The following is a 22,551-nucleotide window of genomic DNA, read 5'->3' as shown; positions in this document are numbered from 1 at the left end:
TCGCCTGGCTTTTCACCCCTCCCGGCTTCCCGCACCAGGCGGGTCCGCAGCTCACCTGCCAGCAGCTGGGGCGCTGCCAGGCGCTTTGTGCTTGGCCTCCGCGGCGCCCCGGGCGGCGCCCTCCAGGGACAGCCTCCTTGCATGCAGGCCTCCGGGGGGCGCGCGACCCGCCGAGTTCACGCGCCGCATCTCGGGGCCTCCGGGTTGCGGCCGGAAGCAGTTGGGAGGGCTCAGGCTGCGGCCTGTGCCACCGCGGGGCATCCCTGGGCCGCGGTGCGGCTCCCCGACGTACAGGCGCTTCTTTATGAGCGAGCGGCCCCCTCCCGAGAAGCGCTCCAGGCCCCCAGCCCCAGCGTAGCGCGCGCCCACGGGAAAGCGCAAGAAGCCGAGAGCTGGGGGCGCCCCGGGGCCAGCGTTCGGGGGCTGCCCCAAGTCTGAGTAGTTGTTCCGGGGAGGGGAGCTCCGGCGGCCCAGATACTGGAGGGCCGGGGCCGGGGGCTCAGGGTCATTGCTGAACTCTGGCGGCGGTGGGATGACCTCGAAGTTGAACTCCTCCTCCTCCTCCTCTCTCTTGTACGAAGGAGAAGGTGGAGAGGAGAAGGACTTGGGCAGCGGGTGGCCCTGGGGGAGGTTGGAGGTAGCAGCTCTTTCCCAGGCCACAGGGGCCTGGGGCTCCGGCTTTGTCCAGTTGTGCCTGCGGCTTGGCTCTGTGCCCTCGGCGTCTCTTCCCGGCCGCGGCCCCCACTTATTGGGTATTTCGATCGTCAGCGGGGAGTCCTTCTCAGCTTCCTTGGGTAACTTGGGCACCACAGTGAAGGAGTTGGGCCTGCCTTGGCTGTGGAAGATGCTGTCAGAGCTGACCTCGGCTTGGTGGCTGTGGTCACGGAGACTTCCTGGCAGAGAGGACCGACCCAGGGCAGCCCCTCCAGGTCTCCCCTTCTGCGCCCTCTGCCTGGCCGCCAGGAGCAGGGCCATCGGTGAGCCCCGCTCCACCACCTCCCCAGTCACCGGGTGCCTGAGGAGTTCATCAGTGGGCTGGGCTGAGGCAGAGGGCTTGGCTGGCAGCCCTGGGGGCTCCTTCACCTCTACGGGCTCCCCTGGCCCTGCAGCCCCTCCTCTGGCCAGGGTGGGCATCACCACAGCAACCTCACGGCTGAGGCTGCCCTGGTGGCAGTGGGGCTTGTAGAGACATGGCACCTCTCCTCCACCAGGAGATGTCTTTGGTGGGAGGGCTGGAGATGAGTGGGCTCCCTGTGTGGGCAGCCTAGTGGCCTCTGAGGGGGACCCCTCTCCCCTTTGCTGGGAGGGAGTGGAAACTTCTTGAGATGCTGGCTTCGCTGGCTGCCCAGCTGGCCCTGAGTCTTTCTCTGCCATCAGTTGGGATGTGGTGGTGGGCAGAGTTGTGGCTGTAGATGATATGGCCAGGCCAGATGTGGCCTTGGGTGGTGTGGCTGGCCCAGCTGTGGCCTTGAGTGGTGTGGTTGGCCCAGGTGTGGCCTCGGGTGGTGTGGCTGGCCCAGCTGTGGCCTTGAGTGGTGTGGTTGGCCCAGGTGTGGCCTTGGGTGGTGTGGCTGGCCCAGCTGTGGCCTTGAGTGGTGTGGCTGACCCAGATGTGGCCTTGAGTGGTGTGGTTGGCCCAGGTGTGGCCTGGGGTGGTGTGGCTGACCCAGATGTGGCCTTGGGTGGTGTGGCTGGTCCCAACATGGCCTTGGGCTGGAGTGGTGTGGTTGGCAGCAGGGTGGTAGATTGAGGTGGCAGATTCTTGGCCACAGGCTTGGAGAGTTTGTCATTATCAGCCCCATTTTCAAAAATTCTTCCCCCTTCTAGCCAAGGCTTAGGGGGTAGAGATCCTATGCTGGGCTTAGCCTCCTTCTCTGCTGATGAGGAGAGCCGGGCCTCCAGCTCATTCCGGATCTGCCGCACACTGGGAGTTGGAGAGTCTTGGGGAATGTAGTCCACAGGGGGCAGGGCCAGGCTGGGGGTAGCCTCTGTCTCTGTCAGGCTGCTGCCGCCAAGACTCTTTTCAGGAACACCTGGGGGAGTGTCCTTTGCTGGCGGGCTCGGGGGAGTCTCTTTCTCGAGCATGCTGGGGCCCTTCTTGCCCTCCTTGCTCTGAGGGGCCACTGTTGGGCCTGGCCTGTGACTGAGGAATCGGTCCTCTCTCCTGGAGCCACAGAGATAGGCCGCCAGCTCGTTCCGCAGCTTTTCCATCTGGCTGGGGTCCCTCCAGTCCACAGGTGCTGAAGAGGCTGTGTCCGCTGGGCTGGGGGGGTTGGGTTTGGGTTTGAGAGCAGGAGAGCTGGATTTAGGGGGTTTTGTAAATCCAGCAGGTGGATGGGCTGCCTTCTGAGCACAGGGCAAAGGAGGTGCAGCTGGGGGAAGTGGGGGTGGTGGGGGAGGGAGGGGGGCTGCAGGAGGGGGCAGGGGAGGGGCTGGAGGCGGAGTCCCCGGAGTCCCAACTCTTGGGGGCTCATCTGCTTGGGACTGGGACTGGCCCAGCCTTGGGCTGGCTGGTGCTGCGGCCCTGAGCTCCCCAGGGCAGTCTGGCTTGGGGGCCCTGTCTGGGTAGACCTGGGAGGCGGGGCGGATGTGGAAGCTGGGAGGCAGTGGGAGTCGGCTGGGAGCCTTGTTGGTGGCCCCCTCTTCCTTTTGAGGAGCCTCTTTTGCTTCCTGAACTGGGATGGACGAAGTCCTGACTGGGGTTGGGGGAGGCACTTTGAAAGAACGGGGGAAGGTGAGATGGGGCTCTGGGTTAGGTCCCAGGGCACTCCCCTTTGGCTCAGCAGGGCTTCTCGGGGGGCTAAATCTGGTGGCCTCTGCCTGCCTGCCATTCAGTGCTACATCTGATTTCCACTTGGTGACACCCCCAGGAGGAAAGAGACGAGTTCCCACTGTGTGAGGAGATGCTGGAGCTGGGGGTGCTGGGGCTGGCATAGGAGGTGGTGGGGGGGCTAAAAAGGCCAAGGGTGGGGCAGGGGGAATGAAGTCAGGAGGGGTGGGTGTGGATGGGGAGGAAAGAGTGTGTGGTGGGGACAGGGCCTCCAATACTGGGGGTGGAGGTGGGGCCATGCTGGGCGGGGGTGGGGGTTCCAGCAGCAAGGGAGGCGGTGGGGGTGCTGTGGAAGGTGGAGATGGCAGTGGCAACTCCCCTGGAGGTTGTGAAATGTCCTGGGGGGGCCCCGGGGCTGGGCCTGGGGGAGGTGGGGGGATGAGTAGATCCTGGCCATACTGCCCAGGCCTCAGGTCACCCACAGAGCTGTACAGTCGGAGGTTGCCATTGACTAGTGAGCTGGTACCTGAAAGAAGAAGAGACAAAGATGGGGGGCAGAAACAAAGCAGACCAGCCCTGCCAATTTCTGTTTACCCAGCGCAGGGGCAGGGGTGGGCGCCCAAGAGAATGACTGGATCATTTTCTCCTGAACACCAAGAGAGGGAGCAGCCCCGTGTCCAGTCTCCTGAGCTGTCCTGGGAGTGTCCCCTGCCTGTCCCTGGCACAGCCTTTGAAGCCTGTAAGGAATAACCTCCATTTGCCTCCCCAGAGTCACGCTGTAACCGGCGCCGGGACTCCCTTGCCCTCTGAGATGGGGGGTGGGGACAAGAGGGCCAGGCCTCTGGTTCCTCTGGCTGCCTCCTGGCTGCGTCACAGGTTGGCAGCAGCTGCCTTTCTGCCCCGCAGACACAGGTCCTGTCGGGATGTCCCTCTCCCACTGTGTTCAGTCCCTGGGTGTCACTGTTCCCAGGAGACAGGAGTCGCCTAACCAAGCTCACACTCTGGTACGCCGTCCCTTTACTCAGCTCTCTTCAGTTATCCCCTTTGAGTGTGCCATCTGTTTTTTACTGCGACCTTGATCTTGGCCAAGCCAGAAAGTCCAGGGTTCACATCCCAGCTTTACCACTTATTAGATGAGCGACCTTGAACACACTAATTAACCTTGCTGAGCCTCAGTTTCCTCATCTATCAAAGGAGCATGTTGTCCGTGCTCGCTTCTTACAGCTGTTGTGAGGATTAAATGAGAGAATCCATGCAAATACACAGAAAGGGCTTGTCATGGTGCCAGGCCTCTAGTAGGCAGTTAATAGAACGGAACCACTTTGACTGCTACCATCTGTGCTGACCTTTTCAGACTGTGTGAGACAGGGAAAGTGGGAAAGAGATAGGAAGTCATGGGGCAGGGGCGAGAGAGCTCCTCAGTGAGGAAGGCTGGGTGACAGACCTGCAGGAGGGAGCAGTTTACACAAACAACTCCTGCTTTCTAAAGACCCTGAAGCTACTAAGAACCCAGCTGTCCACTTCATAGAGAACGGAGGCAGATTCTGGTCTGCATGATAGAACGGGGGTGTGCAGAAGGAAGGTGGCCTGGACAATCTGGGTTACTAAAGAGATGCTGAGAGTCCCTGGCCCCAGCAGCTCACATCCCTCTGTTGTCCTCAGACCAGGTCCCCAGCCCCCCTCCCAGAGTCTACTTCCTTCTTAGTGGCACCCATCCTTTGCTTCCCTCCTCTCAGTCCCTAACAGTGTGGCGAACCTGGGGAGTGTGCAGCTCTGAAGGGCTCCTCCCAGCTGCCTGACTTCAAACTGAAGAAACCAAGAGCAGGGAAAGGGAAGACTAACGTTCACTGAGCACCCAACTGTCAGGCAGGAGTTAGGAGCTGGGGTACAGCAGCAAAAAACCAACAAAACAAAAAACGGACAAACACTGGCCCTCCTAGGGAGCTTATGCTTGAATGGGACAATGAACATAACGTGTGAGTACATTATTATCACATTAGAGGATGAGTGCGATGGGAAAAAATACCAGCAAGGGAGGGGTGCAGTGGGTGCAATTTAAATAGGGCAGTCCAGGCCGGGCGCGGTGGCTCAAGCCTGTAATCCCAGCACTTTGGGAGGCCGAGACGGGCGGATCACGAGGTCAGGAGTTCGAGACCATCCTGGCTAACACGGTGAAACCCCGTCTCTACTAAAAAATACAAAAAAAACTAGCCGGGCGAGGTGGCGGGCGCCTGTAGTCCCAGCTACTCGGGAGGCTGAGGCAGGAGAATGGCGTAAAAACCCAGGAGGCAGAGCTTGCAGTGAGCTGAGATCTGGCCACTGCACTCCAGCCTGGGCGACACAGCGAGACTCCGTCTCAAAAAAAAAAAAAATAAAATAAATAAATAAATAAATAGGGCAGTCCAGCTGGGTGCGGTGGCACACACCTGTAATCCCAGCACTTTGGGAGGCCGAGGCAGGCGGATCACAGGGTCAAGAGATAGAGACCATCCTGGCCAACATGGTGAAACCCTGTCTCTACTAAAAATACAAAAATTAACTGGGCGTGGTGGCGTGCGCCTGCAATCCCAGCTACTCAGGAGGCCGAGGTTGCAGTGAGCTGAGATCACGCCACTGCCCTCCAGCCTGGCGACAGAGCAAGACTCCATCTTAAATAAATAAATAAATAAATAAATAAAGTAGTCTGAGAAGGCCTCGCAGAGAAGGTGACATTTGAGCAAAGAAGGAAGGAGTGAGGGAGATGGCCACACAGATGCCTTGCAGAAGAGCATTCTAACCTGAGAGGTCTGCAGTGCAAAGACCCCAAGGTGGAAATGTGCCTGGGGTATTTCAGGAGCAACAGGAGACACTTTGGCCGGGGTAGTGTGGGAGGAGAAAGCAAGCAAGGAAAGTGGTCAGACTCAGGTTAGACTCCAGCAGTCCTTGCAAGAACCTTTTCTCTGAGTGATAAGGGAAGCCATTAGCGAGTTTGAAGCACCTCTGAGAGGTGTGACAGACATGACTTATATCCCATCCACCACTTCATTTACTCCTCCAAACTGAACTATTGTTCCCATTGTTCATTGGAAGATACAGAGGTAGGAGGGGTGAAGCGTCTTGCCCAAGGGAGCAAAGCGAATATGTGGGGAGCAAAGCGAATATGTGGGATTCAAAGCCAGGCCCTTCTCCCACTTTATGCTGCACTTGTTCCTGCTCTGGCCTTGTCGCCTCACCATCCTTCCCCCGCCAGAAGGGGGCCTTTGCTGACCCTGGCTCTCCTGAACTCCCAGCCCCACTGCCCAGGCCCACTGCAGCCAGTAATCAAGAGGACTGAGGATAGCGAGAGTGGCTGTGCCTGGGGACTCTGTCTTTGTCACCAGCTGTGAAGATGGTCAGAAAGATGCTTGGCTTTTGAACTCAGGGCCCTAGGAGGACAGAAAGAAAGATGGACAAGCCTCAAGCCCAGGGTTCACTTACCTGTCACTTCTTTGTCTGCGAAGTCTTCTGGAACTGAGGGGGTGGGGACAGCCAGCCCATGGTTTTCCTGGGCATTCTGAAAGAGACCAGAAAGAAATCAGGGGACAGGGAAAGATGGACAGATAATTCTCAAACTGCTGCTCATTGAGGCCATTTTACTGCTTGAAAATCTGCAGTGACAGTCATGGCTGCATAACCTTGTGCATATACCAAAACATAAAAGTCTGATTTTGAAAAAAAAGGAATCATGTGGTACAGTCAACCAGTCCTCACCATTTGTCATAGTTATGTTCTATAAAGTTGCAGTGAACATGGTATTCGTAAATACTGACCCGTTTCTCCTAGGGGAAATACAGGGTTAGGTTCCTATGACCCCTGGTCACAAGATTTTTGTCAACTGATCAATACATAACCATAACCTTGTTTTAGCTGTGTTTCTGCTTAAAGACACTTTACTATATTTTGTTGGTTGGTTAACATTGAACTCATGGCCGATAGCACTATAACACGTGACACTAAACAGAAAAAGACATTTATGTATGACAACTAAAACAAGAAGACAAAGGATCCTATTGTTTAGCTGGGAACTTGTGCGTTGAACAACTCAAAATTTTCACTGCTCTGTGCATGTGTGTAAATGACCACAGAAGCAATACAAACATTGATTCTGGGGTTACAAATAAATTTTAGCCACTAAGCAAAATTTGCAAATACAGAATCCACAAATAGGGAGGATTGACTGTATATGAATTCCATCTCGATGAAAAAGCAAAACAAACCGATAGAATTTGCAACGACTCCCCATGGAGGTCCACAGGTGAAACGCCAAACTCCTCACCCTGGCCTCCTGTGTGTTCTTAGTAGTCATTAGGTGTTTACAGAAAAATAAAAAGGGATGAACTTGAATTTTTTTTTTTTTTAATTGAGACAGGGTTTTATTCTGTCACCTAAGCTGGAGTGCAGTGGTACAATCATGGCTCACTGCAGCCTTGATCTCCCTGGCTCAAGCAATCTTCCCATCTGTAGCTGGAACTACAGATGTGTGCCCACCATTCCTGGCTTTTTTTTCTTTTTTTGAGATGGAGTCTTACTCTGTCACCCAGGCTGGAGTGCAATGGCATGATCCCCGCTCACCGCAACCTCTGCCTCCTGGGTTCAAGCGATTCTTCTGCCTCAGCCTCCTGAGTAGCTGGGATTATAGGGGCATGCACCACCATGCCCAGCTAATTTTTTGTATTTTTAGTAGAGATGGGGTTTCACCATGTTGGTCAGGCTGGTCTTGAACTCCTGACCTCGTGATCCACCCACCTCTGCCTTCCAAAGTGCTGGGATTACAGGCGTGAGCCACTGTGCCCAGCCCTAGCTAATTTTTTGTATATGTTTTAGACAATGTGGTTTTGTCATGTCTCCCAAGCTGGTCTGGAACTCCTGGGCTCAAGTAATCCGCCCACCTTGGCCTCCCAAAGTGCGGGGATTACAGGTATGAGCCACTGTTCCCAGCCTGAACTTGAATATTTATAGCTCTGCAGATGCCCTTCTGATCGCTAAGCTTAACAGGCTATAATATGTTTACACAGCTGTCAGTCTGTACATACTATTTTGCATTCTATTTTTTTTTCCAAACATACATTTCCATATGTCAACAAAGTCCACACACCTGCTGTTTTGAAGAGCTGTAGAGCATTTTAGTTAGTTTTCAAGGTCCTCAATGACCTGGCCTCATGCTTCCCAGCCAACTGTTATTTCACACTCACCTATTACAACCATCCCACACTGTAACTTCACGGACTCCCTCCCTGCCACCTGTTCAACCACCACATATAGTCCATGTTCATCCATGATGCTGGGTGTTGGTCAGCTGTACCTGTCTTTCCCACTCTCCGTTTATAACAATAATCATCATCATAATACTCCTTGCACGTGCTCTAACTAAACGCATTATCTCAGTCACACCACTCTGTATAAAAGAGGATGTTATCATTTACCAGATGAAGAAATTGAGGCTCAAAGTTGTCTAAAGTCACACAACCAGTACTACCAAACCCAGGTCTGTGGAGCTCCCACTCCTTAGTATTTTGCCTCCCTAAAATCCCTCATCCTTCAAGGATTAGCTGAGCCCCTCTAGGATGGAACAGGGGTAGGGGCTAAGAGCACTGACTCTGGCTTTCCGGCCTGCCTGGATTTGAATCTCAGCTCTGCTACCTATTAGGTGTATGACTGTGCAAGTTACTTAATCTCCCTGTGTCTCAATTTCCCCGTCTGTGAAATGGTGATAACAACAGAATTACCCATTGTAGGGAAGTTGTGAGGACTAAATGATGCAATGCACAAAAAGCACTTGGGAGCCATCCCCTGTCCGCACCACACTGACCCACTGCTGCCCAGAGCAACCCACAGCCAAGCTTCCAAAAGAGGGGGGACTCTTGTTTGCACTCCAGATTGTCCTCTAGTTCCTTCAGTGAGATCTGGGAGCTCCTTGGAGTCCAGGGACCATGTCTTATGGTATCCCCCAAAGCTGGATGCATATTAAGCCCAGTTGTTACTCAGCGATGGGCTGATGGTACTAACTCTCTGGACTTAATATACAAGAAGGGCACTCAAGGTCAATGTTACAGAAATATCTGTGAGACCCTGGGTTACCAAGGGCCATCTCAGAATTACTCTGGTCACAGGGGATCAGCAAACCACTCATCTTGTTCTTGAAGAATTCTGAAGCTGGAATGTCCTTGAGCCATCAACTTGTCTTTTTTTTTTCTGCCTTTGTTGATTTGCATGGCCAACAACATTCCTGTTCTCAACATTTCTCAAACCCAGTGACTGGGAACCAGGGTCAGGTACAGGGACCCAGCCCATCAGAGGTGTGTCTCCCATGACATCCTGAGATGTGCCACATACACATGCAAACCACTGATGGTCTAATAACCTCCATCAAGTACACACACTCCGATTTTGATGAGATGGAGGCCCGGCCTTCAAAAGCCAGGGTTGAGATCTCTGATTAATTTCAACATAATTGAAAAGCGGAAAGGCTGGGGACTTAGCATCAAAAGTCTTCGGTTCCATTCATGCTCAGGCTTGCCAGCGGTGTGGCCTTAGATGAGCAGTGGAGATGTGGGATGGGGACAGTGATGTTGAGCCATTGTCCAGGCTCCTCCTATGTGATAGCCCTATACTAAGAGTGTAACCAGTGTCACCTCAAATCCCTTCACAGAACCAGGGTGCAAACCTAGGCTTTCCACCTTACGTTTTCTATAGATCACTGAGACCCATTTTCTTCACTTAGAAAATTGAGGCAGCCGGGCATGGTGGCTCGTGCCTATAATCCCAGCACTTTGGGAGGCCAAGGTGGGAGGATAACCTGAGGTCAGGAGTTCAAGACCAGCCTGGCCAACATGGCGAAACCCCATCGCTACTAAAAATACAAAACTTAGCCAGGCATGGTGGGAGGCGCCTGTAATCCCAGCTATTCGGGAGGCTAAGGCAGGGAGAATTGCTTGAACTGGGGAGGCAGAGGTTGCAGTGAGCTGAGATCACGCCACTACACTCCAGCCTGGGCGATAGAGCAAGACTCTGTCTCAAAAAAAAAGAAAAAAAAAGAAAAGAAAAGAAAAGAAAATTGAGGCCGGGCGCGGTGGCTCAAGCCTGTAATCCCAGCACTTTGGGAGGCCGAGACGGGCGGATCACGAGGTCAGGAGATCGAGACCATCCTGGCTAACACGGTGAAACCCCGTCTCTACTAAAAATACAAAAAACTAGCCGGGCGAGGTGGCGGGCGCCTGTAGTCCCAGCTACTCCGGAGGCTGAGGCAGGAGAATGGCGCAAACCCGGGAGGCAGAGCTTGCAGTGAGCTGAGATCCGGCCACTGCACTCCAGCCCGGGCTACAGAGCAAGACTCCGTCTCAAAAAAAAAAAAAAAAAAAAAAAGAAAAGAAAATTGATTCAATAGTTCCTACTTTGCAGGGCTATTATGAGGATCAAATGAGATAATATCCCTAATCCAGGAAACCAATAATAGTTGAAGGATTATATCTTGTAATCCTCTTTTCCAGAAAAGTGAAAAAATTGTGAACAATCAAAGCTAAGCTCCCTGGAAGTCTAGTAGCACCTTCTGGGTTACCCTGAATGCTTAATGGTGTGTGTGGGAGGAAGATGGATGGACTTTATGGGCCTAAGGTAATATTACTCACTATACCCTTTGATCTTAAAGCACTTGGAAAATGCATTAGAGTCCCAAAACCACAGGGGGAAAATCCATCTCTGGAGCGGCTTGTAACAACAGCTCAGTCCAAGCCCTGGCTTCTTAGGTCCCTTTCCCGACACAAGGGGGTCCCACAACATGTCCACCACCTCACCACAGTGCTTGCGGTGCTGTGACACACCATGGTCTGGCCCTGGGGCAAGTCCCAAAGGCCAGCCTCATCCCTTCAGAAGCTTCAGTATTGAACTGAACATAGTCTCTCTGGATCTCCAAGCCCGTCTGGCCCTTTTCTTTCCCAGTTGGGCCCACATGGGCTCCGGTGGCTTACTTAGCTTTTCCCTTTCACTGATGTTTATTCAGGGAAGGCAAATGCAAACTCATTTTAATCTTAGTCCCAGAAAAACAGACTCAGGAGGTAAACTGCTTCCCGCCCAGGCAGCTGGCATCAAGTGCACTGGTATGGGTGGTGACATAGTTCAGTGTGCAAATGCACAGGTGTGGACAGCATCTATCTCTATGGGTGCTGAATTTCCTAACCTGCCTCTCTTCATGTCATAGAACAAAGGAAAAGCCTCCTTAAGAAGAGGGTTTGAGGCAGGGTACATGGCTCACGCTTGTAATCCCAGCACTTTGGGAGTCTGAGACAGGCAGATCACTTGAGGTCAGGAGTTCGAGACCAGCCTGTCCAATGTGGTGAAACCGTCTCTACTGAAAATACAAAAATTAGCCAGGCATGGTGGCAGGCAACTGTAATCCCAGCTACTCGGGAGGCTAAGACAGGGAGAATTGTTTGAACCCAGGAGGCAGAGGTTGTAGTGAGCCAAGATTGTGCCACTGCACTCCAACCTGGGCAACCGAGACAGAGTGAGACTGTCTCGGAAAAAAAAAAAAAAAAAAAAAAAAAAAAAAAAAAAAAGCCGGGCTTGGTGGCTCATGCCTGTAATCCCAGCACTTTGGGAGGCCAAGGTGGGCGGATCACGAGGTCAGGAGTTGGAGACCAGCCTGACCAACATGGTGAAACCCCATCTCTACTAAAAATACAAAAATTAGCCAGGTATGGTGGTGGGCACCTGTAATCCCAGCTACTCAGGATGCTGAGGCAGGGGAATCACTTGAACCTGGGAGACAGAGGTTGCGGTGAGCTAAGATCGCACCATTGCACTCCAGCCTGGGTGACAGAGCAAGACTCTGTCTCAAAAAAAAAAACAAACAAAAAAAAAAAAGAAAAAGTTATGTACTTAATGCCACTGAATTGCACACTTTAAAATTGTTAAAATGGTAAATTTTATCTTATGTGTACCTTATAATAAAAAAAGTTAAAACAGAAGACAAGAAATCAAAAGAAAAAGTGTTGGGGGCAACTTAGAATGTGTATATCCTCTAGATATCACCTTTCTCCCATCCACTAAACTCCCAATCTTAACAGTAGGATCAACAGCTGCTACTTGGCCAGCACTTATTCTGTACCAGGTACTCTTTCAGCACTTTCTTTTTTTTTTTTTTTTTTTTTTTGAGACAGAGTCTCACTGTGTCTCCCAGGCTGGAGTGCAGTGGTAAGATCGCGGCTCACTGCAAGCTCCGACTCCTGGGTTCCAGCGATTCTCCTGACTCAGCCTCCCAAGTAGCTGGGATTACAGGCACCCGCCACCACGCCCAGCTAATTTTTGTATTTTTGGTGGAGACAGGGTTTCACTATGTTGGCCAGGCTGGTCTTGAACTCCTGACCTCATGATCCTCCCGCCTTGGCCTCCCAAAGTGCTGTGATTACAGGCGTGAGCCACCACGCCCAGCCTCTTTCAGCACTTTCTATCGCTTAACTCATTTGCTTTTCACAACAGCCCAGTGAGACAGGTGCTGTCATTGCTACCGCCATTTTCCAGATGAGAAAACAGAGGCTCAGAGAGATTCAGTGACATGCCCAAGGTTCCACAGTGAGTTATGGATCACCGTCTTTTCGGGCACCTTGCAAACCCAGCTTGTCATCCAGTTCTGCCTGTCATTTCCTGAATCCTCCCTCCTGCTGCCTCTCCACCTCAGCCCTTTCTCAGTCCTCACCACTGCCTTTGACTCCAGACACTTTCCCAGTCTCTGCCTCACTCCATTCTCCAAAGCTGCCACAGGGATATTCTTTCTCAAAAGTATCTCAGAGCAGGTTACTTTCTGGCTCAGAATACTTCCATTGGTCCAGAGGAAGACATTCAAACACCTTCACATGGCCCGTGAGAACTTTCATAAGGTGGACCCCCTGCAGCTCCTGCCATCTTCTCCCCACCTACTCCACAAACCCTGGGCTCCCACTGGTGGTTCTTGTCTTTTTCCCACCCCACTGTAGCTGGGGGAACCTGACCTACTCATGAACAAGTAGCACCGAGGACCCCCTGCAGCAGGGGTCCTTGGTGGGGCAGAGAAACCACCCCATGGGGAAAATGTGCAGAGGTTTCAGAGGTCCTGGAGGCAGATGGGTAGCTTGAAAAGCCCTCTAGATGATCCAGCTACATCTGCCTCTCCCAACTCCCGAAAATCACTGCCCCCACTTGCGATCCATTTCCACATCTTCTCAGGCTTCCACAGCCTTGTTCTTGCTCTTACTCTGCCTAGGATTCTCTTCCTTTTCTGGCAAACTCCTAGGTATCCTTTAAGCCCCAGATTAAATGCCTTTCCTCTGTGAAGTCCTTCTTGGCAACCCCAGCCAGAGTTAATTCTCTTCCCTGTGTGATCCTCAGGCTCTATGTGCATTATTATTGCAGCTGACATTTATGAGGCACCTACTAGGTGCAAGGCACTGTTCTGAGTACTTCACATATAGCAACCCAGTTTTACTGTTAGTCTTCACAGTAACCCTAAGAGACAAGTTATTATTTTTATTTTATAGATGAGAAAACTGAAGCACAGAGAGGCTAAGTACATTGCCCAAGGTCAAAGAGCTAGTAAGTGCCAGAGCCAAAATTGGGACCTGACAGCCTCCTTCCTTTGCCAGTATAGTGTTTGCTCTCATACTTTCCCTCTAACACAACTCTATGTCTATTGTTGATGACTGCAGTCCCTGCTGCCAGGCCCACTCTACTTGAGGGCTCGGTGATGGCTGCTTCTTTGTATGTGCCTGACACAGACCGGGCAGTTTAACAAGTATTTGTTGAATGAATACATCCCTGGATGAGTTTAATGAGTGGCAGCAAGAATATGGGACAAGTGCCAGGTGCGGTGGCTCACGCCTGTAATCCCAGCACTTTGGGAGCCCTAGGCAGGTGGATCATCTGAAGTCAGGAGTTTGAGACCAGCTTGACCAACACGGTGAAACCCCATCTCTACTAACAATACAAAAAAATTAGCCGGGCGGGGTGGCGGGCACCTGTAATCCCAGCTACTCGGGAGGCTGACGCAGGAGAATCACTTGAACCCAGGAGGCGGAGATTGCAGTGAGCTGAGATTGTGCCACTGCACTCTAGCCTGGGTGACAGAGCGAGACCCTGTCTCAAAAAAAAAAAAAAAAAGAGTATGGGACAAAGAGGTAGAAAACCTGTGTTATGGCTCCAGCTCTGCTACCAATTAACTTGGAGCAAACTAACTTCTCACTCTGGTCTGTTTCTGCCCCTTCTGTAAATACTCTCCAAGGATCACTTTGGCTATGGTGTTCTGTGAGTCCAGGCCCACAAAGTGTCCCTTCTGTGAATCAGCTCACCTGCGTCGTGTGGGCAGTGGCCTGGACACTCAGGGTCACCCCTCGATGACAGGGTGTTGGGACGGATAACTGAATTGCCTCCAGGTTGTCCTCTGACTCCAGAGACGCCAAAGGGGCAGCAGGATAGAGGCGGGGGGAGCTGGGAGGGAGAGTTCTCAAAATTCTTTTCCAGGAGCCCCAGACCAGGCAGGCAGGGCTGGGCTTGAGGTCACTGCTGGCCTCAGACACGGGGCTCTGACTGCTGCAGTCAGCTGGGGAGCCTGCTGTGTCCCAACCTTACACTGCTCCACCCTTGGCACCAAGAAATGACAGACTCAGGAGCCCAGGGTGCCGCCGGCAGGGGTTGCCATGTGCCTCAAACATTCTCAGGGGAGTGGAGTGCGTGGCCTTCCGAGTGTGGCAGCCCACGTTGAAAGGGGCAGACCAACCTATGTGCAGTGAAGCAAAGAACACGCAAATGACCATCTGAGCATGCCCCTGGTGGGCCGGGCTGCAGCACCTCACCCTTTGGGCCAGCCTGGGCAGCTGGCCACAGCCACTCCCTGCACTGTGGCTGCCTGGGGCAGAGTCCAGCCCTGGCTCTGCCAGCTTGGGAACTCCACAAAACTGGGCCTCAGCACTTCCTCGTCCTCACACCCAGACAACACCCAGAAGCTAAGACCATCGGTCACCTCACTCACTTCACAGAGGTGTACAAGCGAGCAGCTCAGTTCAGCTGAAGCAGCCCTTTAATTTTTGTTTTTGTTTTTGTTTTTTTTGGAGATAGGATCTCACTGTCACCCAAGCTGCAATGCAGTGGCTCACCGCAGCCTCAAATTCCTGAGCTCCTGTAACTCCAGCACTTTGAGAGGCCAAGGCAGGTGGATCTTAAGTCAGGAGTTTGAAATCAGCCTGGCCAACATGGTGAAACCCTGTCTCTACAAAAACAAACAAACAAAAAAAAATTAGGTGGGTGTGGGCAGACGCCTGTAATCCCAGCTACTTGGGAGGCTGAGGCAGGAGAATTGCTATCACTTGAACCCAGGGGGCAGAAGTTGCAGTGAGCTGAGATTGTGTCACTTCACTCAACCTGGGCAAAAGAGCGAGACTCTGTCTCAAAAATTAAAAAAAAAAGGAGAATTCCTGCAAAAATTCCTGGCCTCCCAAAGTGTGGGACTACAGGTGCAAGTCACCATGCCCAGCTTTCCAGCGTGTTTTTTTTTTGTTTTTTTATTTTTAGACGAAGTCTTGCTCTGTCGCCCAGGCTGGAGTGCAGTGGCGCGATCTCCGCTCACTGCAAGCTCCGTCGCCTCCTGGGTTCACACCATTCTCCTGCCTCAGCCTCCCGAGAAGCTGGGACTACAGGCGCCTGCCACTACACCCGGCTAATTTTATTTTTTGTATTTTTAATAGAGACGGGGTTTCACCATGTTTGCCAGGATGGTCTCGATCTCCTGATCTCATGATCCGCCCGCCTTGGCCTCCCAAAGTGCTGAGATTACAGGCATGAGCCACCGCGCCCGGCCTTTTTTTTTTTTTTTTTTTTTGAGAGAGAGTCTCACTCTGTTGCCCAGGCTGGAGTTCAGTGGTGCAATTTCGGCTCACTGCAAACTCCACCTCCCACGTTCAAGCAATTCTTCTGCCTCAGCCTCCCAAGTAGCTGGGACCACAGGTGCACGCCACCACACCTGGCTAATTTTCTTGTATTTTTAATACAGATGGGTTTTTGCTATGTTGGCTAGGCTGGTCTTGAACTCCTGGCCTCCAGTTATCCACCTGCCTCAGCCTCCCAAAGTGCTGAGACTACAGGCGTCAGCCACTGCACCCAACCTGCCCAGCTTGTTTTTATATTTTTTTGTAGGGACGGGGTCTCGCTATGTTGGCCAGGCTGGTCTCCAACTCTGAGGCTCAAGTGATCCTCCTCAGCCTTCCAAAGTGCTGGGATTACAGATGTGAGCCACCTCACCTGGCCAAAGCAGCCCTTTAAAAACCATTGCAGCAGCCAGGATGGTGGCTCACGCCTGTAATCCCAGCACTTTGGGAGGCTGAGGTAGGCGGATCACCTGAAGTCAGGAGTTCAAGACCAGCCTGACCAACATGGAGAAAACTGTCTCTACTAAAGATACAAAATTAGCCAGTCATGGTGGCGCATGCCTATAATCCCAGCTACTCAGGAGGCTGAGGCAGGAGAATCGCTTGAACCCGGGAGGCGGAGGTTGTGGTGAGCCAAGATTGCGCCATTGCACTCCAGCCTGGGCAACAAGAGTGAAACTCCATCTCAAAAAAAAACAAAAAAAACAACCCATCATCACAGCCTATTATAGTGGAAAGTTCCCAGCAATGATTAGTTGGGAGGAAGCATGGATGGAGAGAACTACCATTCCAAGAATATTTATATGTATTTCCTTCCTTATATTTGTCTCTATTGGGAGGTTCTTAACAATGAACTTTTGTTTCCTTTATAATTAAAAAAAAAAATAGCCAATACAATAATAGTATGTTGTTTGCTTGTTTGTTTTTGTTTTTTGAGACAGAGTCTCACTCTGTCACCTAGGCTGGAGCACACGATCTCAGCTCACTGCAACCTCCGCCTCCTGGGTTCAAGCGATTCTCCTGCCTCAGCTTCCTGAATAGCTGGGACTACAGGTGCGTGCCACCATGCCCACTAATTTTTTGTATTTTTAGTAGAGACAGGGTTTCCTCATATTGGCCAGGCTGATCTCAAACTCCTGACCTTGTGATCCTCCTGCCTCAGGCTCCCAAAGTGCTGGGATTACAGGCGTGAGCCACCACGCCTGGCCTAGTTTTTTTTTTTTTTTTTTTTTTTTTTTTTTTTAATTATTGTGATTGAGTGGAAAAAACATCAACTTGGGAGTCAGGCAGACCAGATTTGCAATCTTAACTGACTCGTCTAAAAGGAGTCAGAGATAGTATCTGACATAGAGATGGTGCTCAAGAAGTTATGCCCCTTTCTTGCCTTCTGAAGCTCAGTTTTCTCATCTGTAAAATAGGAATAATACCACCTCCCTGAGGTTGGCTGTGATACCAGAGGCCACTGCACACCTTAAGAGGTCCTGCAGCGTAGTTCTCAAGAAAGTTTATTTCCCCTGGGTTCTAATCAAGGACTTGGGCCACTGCTCCAGGCACAGCCTCCAGGGTGTGTCTCTCTGGTTGCATCTGAGGAATGAGTGCTTCCCCATGGTCAGGGACAGGTCACCAGGAATCCCCTAGTGCCCTCTTTACTGCTAACATTTCAGAGTTGAGAAGGAGGAAGAAAGGGAGGGAAGAAGGTGGGGAAGAAAACACTCATTATTCAAGGATGAGGCTAGTTTCCCTTTGAAGTTTTGCGGGGGCTGGGGCCCACTGTTCACCTGTGGCACCCCTGAGAGTTCAGGAGGGCTGGGCTCACCCACTCATGGCTTCAGTCCACCCCACTGGCCTCCTCGTGGCCAGGACACACACATCCTCATGCCTGTGATTCCTCAGGGCTCAGCCAAGTCTCAAGGGTGGGTCAACAGGGGCTGGGCCAGTGGGCAATGCATGGTTGACCCTGGGTGGCAGCCAGCTCGGAGTCTTAGCTACACATCGTGGAATGCAAACTTCCTTGCCAGACTCCTCCTGGAGCCTGAACTGGGGCACCGGCCCTGTGGGGTGGGGTGTGGAGTTGCAGAGTGGGAGGGAGATGGCCCTGAGCCTGAGTTAGAGGCAGGCATGGTTGGGGACACCACTGCAGGCTGGGAGAAAAGGAAGCTGGGAGCCCCCACCTCTGCCCCAGATCAAGAACTACACAGAAACCCCTCTAGGCACCCAACATACCCAACTAGATGAAGCCCAGCCAGTTGTTTTCCTGGCTTAGGGGTGCAGTGTGGGGGTGCTGGCCTGGTGGAGGTGGTAGAGGATCGAGAAGGGCTGTGTGTATCCTGCAGAGCAGCTGTGAAGTTGGGAGCCAGTGAGCAGTTTATAAAGGAGACGGATTATTTCCCCAACACAGCCCGACACTCTGCCACAGCTCAGACCCCTCCTGGGGGCCAGAAAAGAGTGTTCACCCATGAACCATCTTCCTCTGGACCTATCTACCATCTGAGAACCACCCTTAGACCCAGGTTACCATGGCTTCTGCCCTCCACCGGGTACTATGGAGGGCCCTGGTCTGCCCTCTCTCTGGAGCAAGAAGTCAGTAGGATGAGGGGGACATGCCCCCAGAGGGCACACCACGTCCCTCGAGACCCTGCCTAAATGGCCCTGAGCCCGCTTCAAGGGCTTCTTCCCTGGCCAGTCCTCCTGAGGGGGGCACACATCTGTGAGTCCATGGGGACAAAGGGGCGGCTGTTTATGGGCCAGGATGAAGGATGGAGGTTTATGGGCCTGGATGGAACTTTGGAGGTTCAGGCTGAGGTCCTTAATGATAGGGAAGGAGCCAAGTGGGTAGAGAAGGGGGTGTGGAGCTCCGTTTGCACTCTTGTGGCAGGCCTAACACCCCACACCCCACAACCCTTTGGCCTAACATCATCCGCACAAACCAGCCAAAAGCCAATCATGGCTGCCTTGCCTGACTCACCCTACAGAGCTCAGATTCCACCCCTAAAAGGTGCCTGGGCCTTGAGTTTAGAGAAGAGTTCCTGCAGCAGCGGGCTGGGTGGAAAGGAGAGATGGGGCTGACTCCAGCTGCCTCTCCAGCAGCAAGGACTAAGGGAAGGGTGCAGGGCAGGCGAGGCCTCCTGCCTGAGCCTAGGGATGCCTCTTCTGGCAGAGCCAGGCCTGTCTGACTCAGAGGGTGGGGTGACCCAGGCAGCTCTCACCGCCCAGGGCACCCCTGGGGACCTGTTGGGCCAGTTTTCCCGTATTTGCCACATTGACATTTAATTTTTAATTCCTCATATGCATCACCCTGGAGATGGCTTGATTCAGACTGGGGAGGGCAAGAAAGAGAACCCCAGAAAATACAACCCTGCTGCCACCCAATGTTCTATGGACCCAGCTCTCAGAAGCAGAGGGACAGGCCAGGCGCGGTGGTGCACACCTGTAATCCCAGCACTTCGGGAGGCCGAGGTGGGCGGATCATGAGGTCAGGTGATAGAGAGACCGTCCTGGCTAATACAGTGAAACCCTATCTCTACTAAAAATACAAAAAATTAGCCCGGCGTGGTGGCGGGCGCCTGTAGTCCCAGCTACTCAGGAGGCTGAGGCAGGAGAGATGCGTGAACCCGGGAGGCGGAGCTTGCAGTGAGCCAAGATTGTGCCACTGCACTCCAGCCTGGGTGACAGAGCAAGACTCCGTCTCAAAAAAAAAAAAAAAAGAAAAAAAAGAAGAACAAGAAACAGAGGGACAGGCTCCAGCTTGCTCTCTGGGCCCAGTCTCCCTGAGAAGGAGGGAGAAAGGATCACCCCTCACTCAGCCAGACCTCCGGTGGTGTACACAGGGCATAGGGCCAGCCTGGGGAGAAGGCCTGGCTCCTGTCCCTGCTTCTATCGAGCCCAGTGGCCTGGGCAGGGCCCTCCCCTCCCCAGGCCTCAGTGTTCTCACCTTGACCTTGACAACTGCTGTAGTCCTCCCACCTCTGAAGTTTGGTGGCTCAAATTCAGCTCCTCGGGGATCCCCAAGCAGGAAGGTGGGGTTGCCCCAGTAGCTGGAAAACCTCCCTTTCCAGAGGTGGAAACAGAGCTCGAGGAGGGTTCCATGTGTCGTTAGGGCCTGACTTCTCCAGTGGCCCTCCAGGGAGCTGACCACACCGTCTACCCTTCCGTTAGGAAGTCATTTTAACACAGATAGTCGTGGCTGGGGAGACCCTTGAGGACCATGCAGTATGACCCCCACTGTTGGGCGAGAAGCCAGAGGCCCAGGGAGAGGAAGGGGCTGGCCTGCAGCCACCCCGAATCCCAGCAGCAGAGCTGGGACTGGTACCAGCTGCTGGAGTCTCAGCCCCTGGTCCCATCCCAGCCACTGAGGGATCCCGAGGTCCTTTTTTTAGCTGGCCTTTGGCTGCCGGATGCCTGAGAAACACTTCGTAATTCCCAGCACCCTCAGCACACAGAGCGAGGGAGCTCTAGGGGAGGGGGCAGGAGTGTGCCTGTCGCTGCTCTGTCCCCTTCTCTCTAGCCCTGTCCCCTGGCAGGCTCCTGTAGGGCACTGACAGGAAGGGTGGGCTCAGAGGATGGCCCAGGCCTGGAGAGAGCTCACAGGCCCTCGTGGGGCCTGTCACCTGACTTCTTGGGCACTGCTACCCCGTACCTCCCCTTCGCACTGGGCAGCCTGGCCTGAGAGGTGCCTCTGAATGTGGGAAGGGAGGACAGGGAGGGGTGGAGGCCCAGCCGGCTAGGACAGTGTCAGGCAGGGCTAGGCACTGTCCCAGCTCCCCACCCACCCTGACTTGGCGGGGCTAGGGGACGGGGTGTGTGCGTGTGCATGTGTGTGTGAGCCCACACCCACACAGAGCTCGCCTCTTTTGGCACACAGATGCTTTTGAGCCAATCCTCCCCATCCTCCCAGCCTTCTGTCCCTGCTGAAAGAAAGCAAAGGACCTGGCTAGGGCCTGCAGGAGAGGAGTCAGAAGGTCAGACAAGAGAGAATTAAGCTGCCAGCCAGATTCCCCTCCACCCGGGAGCAGGCAACAAACGGCATGGAAGCTGCCCTATCCTGTGACCTGAGTGAGAAGCACAGAACAGTCCCTGTGATGGGGGCCACTGGGCCAAGAGTTCCTAATCTGAAGGCACATCATGGGAGGGCTTTAGTCCCCTGCTGAAATTGTAAGCAAAACTAGGTGTATGTGGCCGGGCGCGGTGGCTCAAGCCTGTAATCCCAGCACTTTGGGAGGCCGAGACGGGCGGATCACGAGGTCAGGAGATCGAGACCATCCTGGCTAACACGGTGAAACCCCGTCTCTGCTAAAAAATACAAAAAACTAGCCGGGTGCGGTGGCGGGCGCCTGTAGTCCCAACTACTCGGGGGGCTGAGGCAGGAGAATGGTGTGAACCCGGGAGGCGGAGCTTGCAGTGAGCTGAGATCCGGCCACTGCACTCCAGCCTGGGCGGCAGAGCCAGACTCTGTCTCAAAAAAAAAAAAAAAAAAAAAAAAAACTAGGTGTATGTGACTCACAGCCTCATCATAGGTCAAAAGCATCTATGAGCCGAAAGAGGCAAGAGGCCTGGTGCCCGGCAGGCCCAGACTGCTGGACAGGGATTCAGAGAGGCAGGCAAGGGAGGTGGAAGTGGTTTTGCCGCCTGGTCCTGGAAGGAGAAGAAAAAAGCTTCTATGTAGTGAGTGGAGGGAGAGTAGAACGGCCTGAATAGAACTTGGATCCTGGAGCCTGGCTTCAGGGATTCCAGTCACAGCTCTATCACTTAGCCGCATGACCTTAAGCAAGTTACTCCCCTCTGTGCCTCAGTTTCTCTGCCTGTAACATGGGGATTAATGACAGCACCTTGCTTGAAGGGTGGCTTTGTTAACACACGTGGTCCACGTGGCATGGTGCCTGGCGCACAATGAGCGCTCAGCACGTGGTGGCCGAGATCACAGGCCGTGCCACTGGATGGGGTCGGCAAGTCGCTCTGCCTGCCTTTGCCCAGTTAGCCAGCACTGAGGGAACGGGTAAACTTCCCCTTCCTGGTTCAGTTCCTGCCTCTGTAAAATGAGGCCCCTTTCAGCCGTCGGTTCACCAGGTGTCCATTCTCTCACCCTCACCAGTGAGGGGGCGTAAGTTTTTAGGGAGAAGCCCCCATTTCCTGGGACTGGTTCTGAGGCTTGCACAAAAGAACTGCTCCCAGGAAGCACTTTCCCAGGACAAGCTGGAACTCAGGCCTGCCCAGCTAGCCCAGCCCACTCCAGGGGCCCCGGAGCCTTTGGCCAGGCCTGCCTGGGGTCTGTGCAGCCCCTGAGTCATGTTCTGCCCAGACCAGATCCAAACCAGAGCCTGGGAGGGCCTGGCAGGCGAGGATTTGCCCTGGTCCTTGAGGGGCCCGCAGCAGATAGGTGGGGGGAGATAAGGATGCCGACCAATCAGAATGAACTCAGCTGGGACCACATTAACTCTTTAGTTGCTGCTTTTGAGGGTGGTCCAATCTAGGGGAGGGGCAGGACAGCAGGAACCACTCCAGGGGCAACAGCCATTTCTACTCTGTAGAGAAGTATTTCCGTCGTGTTTTTTTGTTTGTTTGTTTTTGAGACAGAGTCTTGCTCTCTCATCCAGGCTGGAGTACAGTGGTGCCATCTCAGCTCACTGCAACCTCTGCCTCCAGGTTCAAGCAATTCTCCTACCTCAGCCTCCTGAGTACCTGGGATTACAGGTGCGTGCCACCATACCTGGCTAATTTTTGTATTTTTAGTACAGACGGGGTTTCACCACGTTGGCCAAGCTGGTCTCGAACTCCTGACCTCATGATCCGCTCACTTCGGCCCCCCAAAGTGCTGGGATTACAGGAGTGAGCCACCACGCCTGGCCGTATTTCAGTAATTTTTTTTTTTATTCCCATTTT

The 22,551-nt window shown here is 53.3% G+C and overlaps 1 protein-coding gene across 1 annotated transcript in view; it reads right to left on the bottom strand.

Moving 5' to 3' along the window:
- Positions 1-22,551, bottom strand: part of C5H6orf132 (chromosome 5 C6orf132 homolog) — a 42,634-nt gene that overhangs the window by 3,281 nt on the left and 16,802 nt on the right. Inside the window, exons 3-4 of the mRNA XM_071097046.1 lie at positions 6,227-6,302; positions 56-3,296 (exon numbers count right to left, since the gene is read on the bottom strand). Of these exons, the coding sequence (XP_070953147.1) occupies positions 56-3,296; positions 6,227-6,302 (3,317 nt within the window). The remainder of the gene's footprint in view (positions 1-55; positions 3,297-6,226; positions 6,303-22,551) is intronic.

This window comes from Macaca nemestrina, chromosome 5 (assembly GCF_043159975.1).
Source record: "Macaca nemestrina isolate mMacNem1 chromosome 5, mMacNem.hap1, whole genome shotgun sequence".
Lineage (NCBI taxonomy): Eukaryota > Metazoa > Chordata > Mammalia > Primates > Cercopithecidae > Macaca > Macaca nemestrina.
This window is presented reverse-complemented; position numbering and strand designations above follow the sequence as displayed.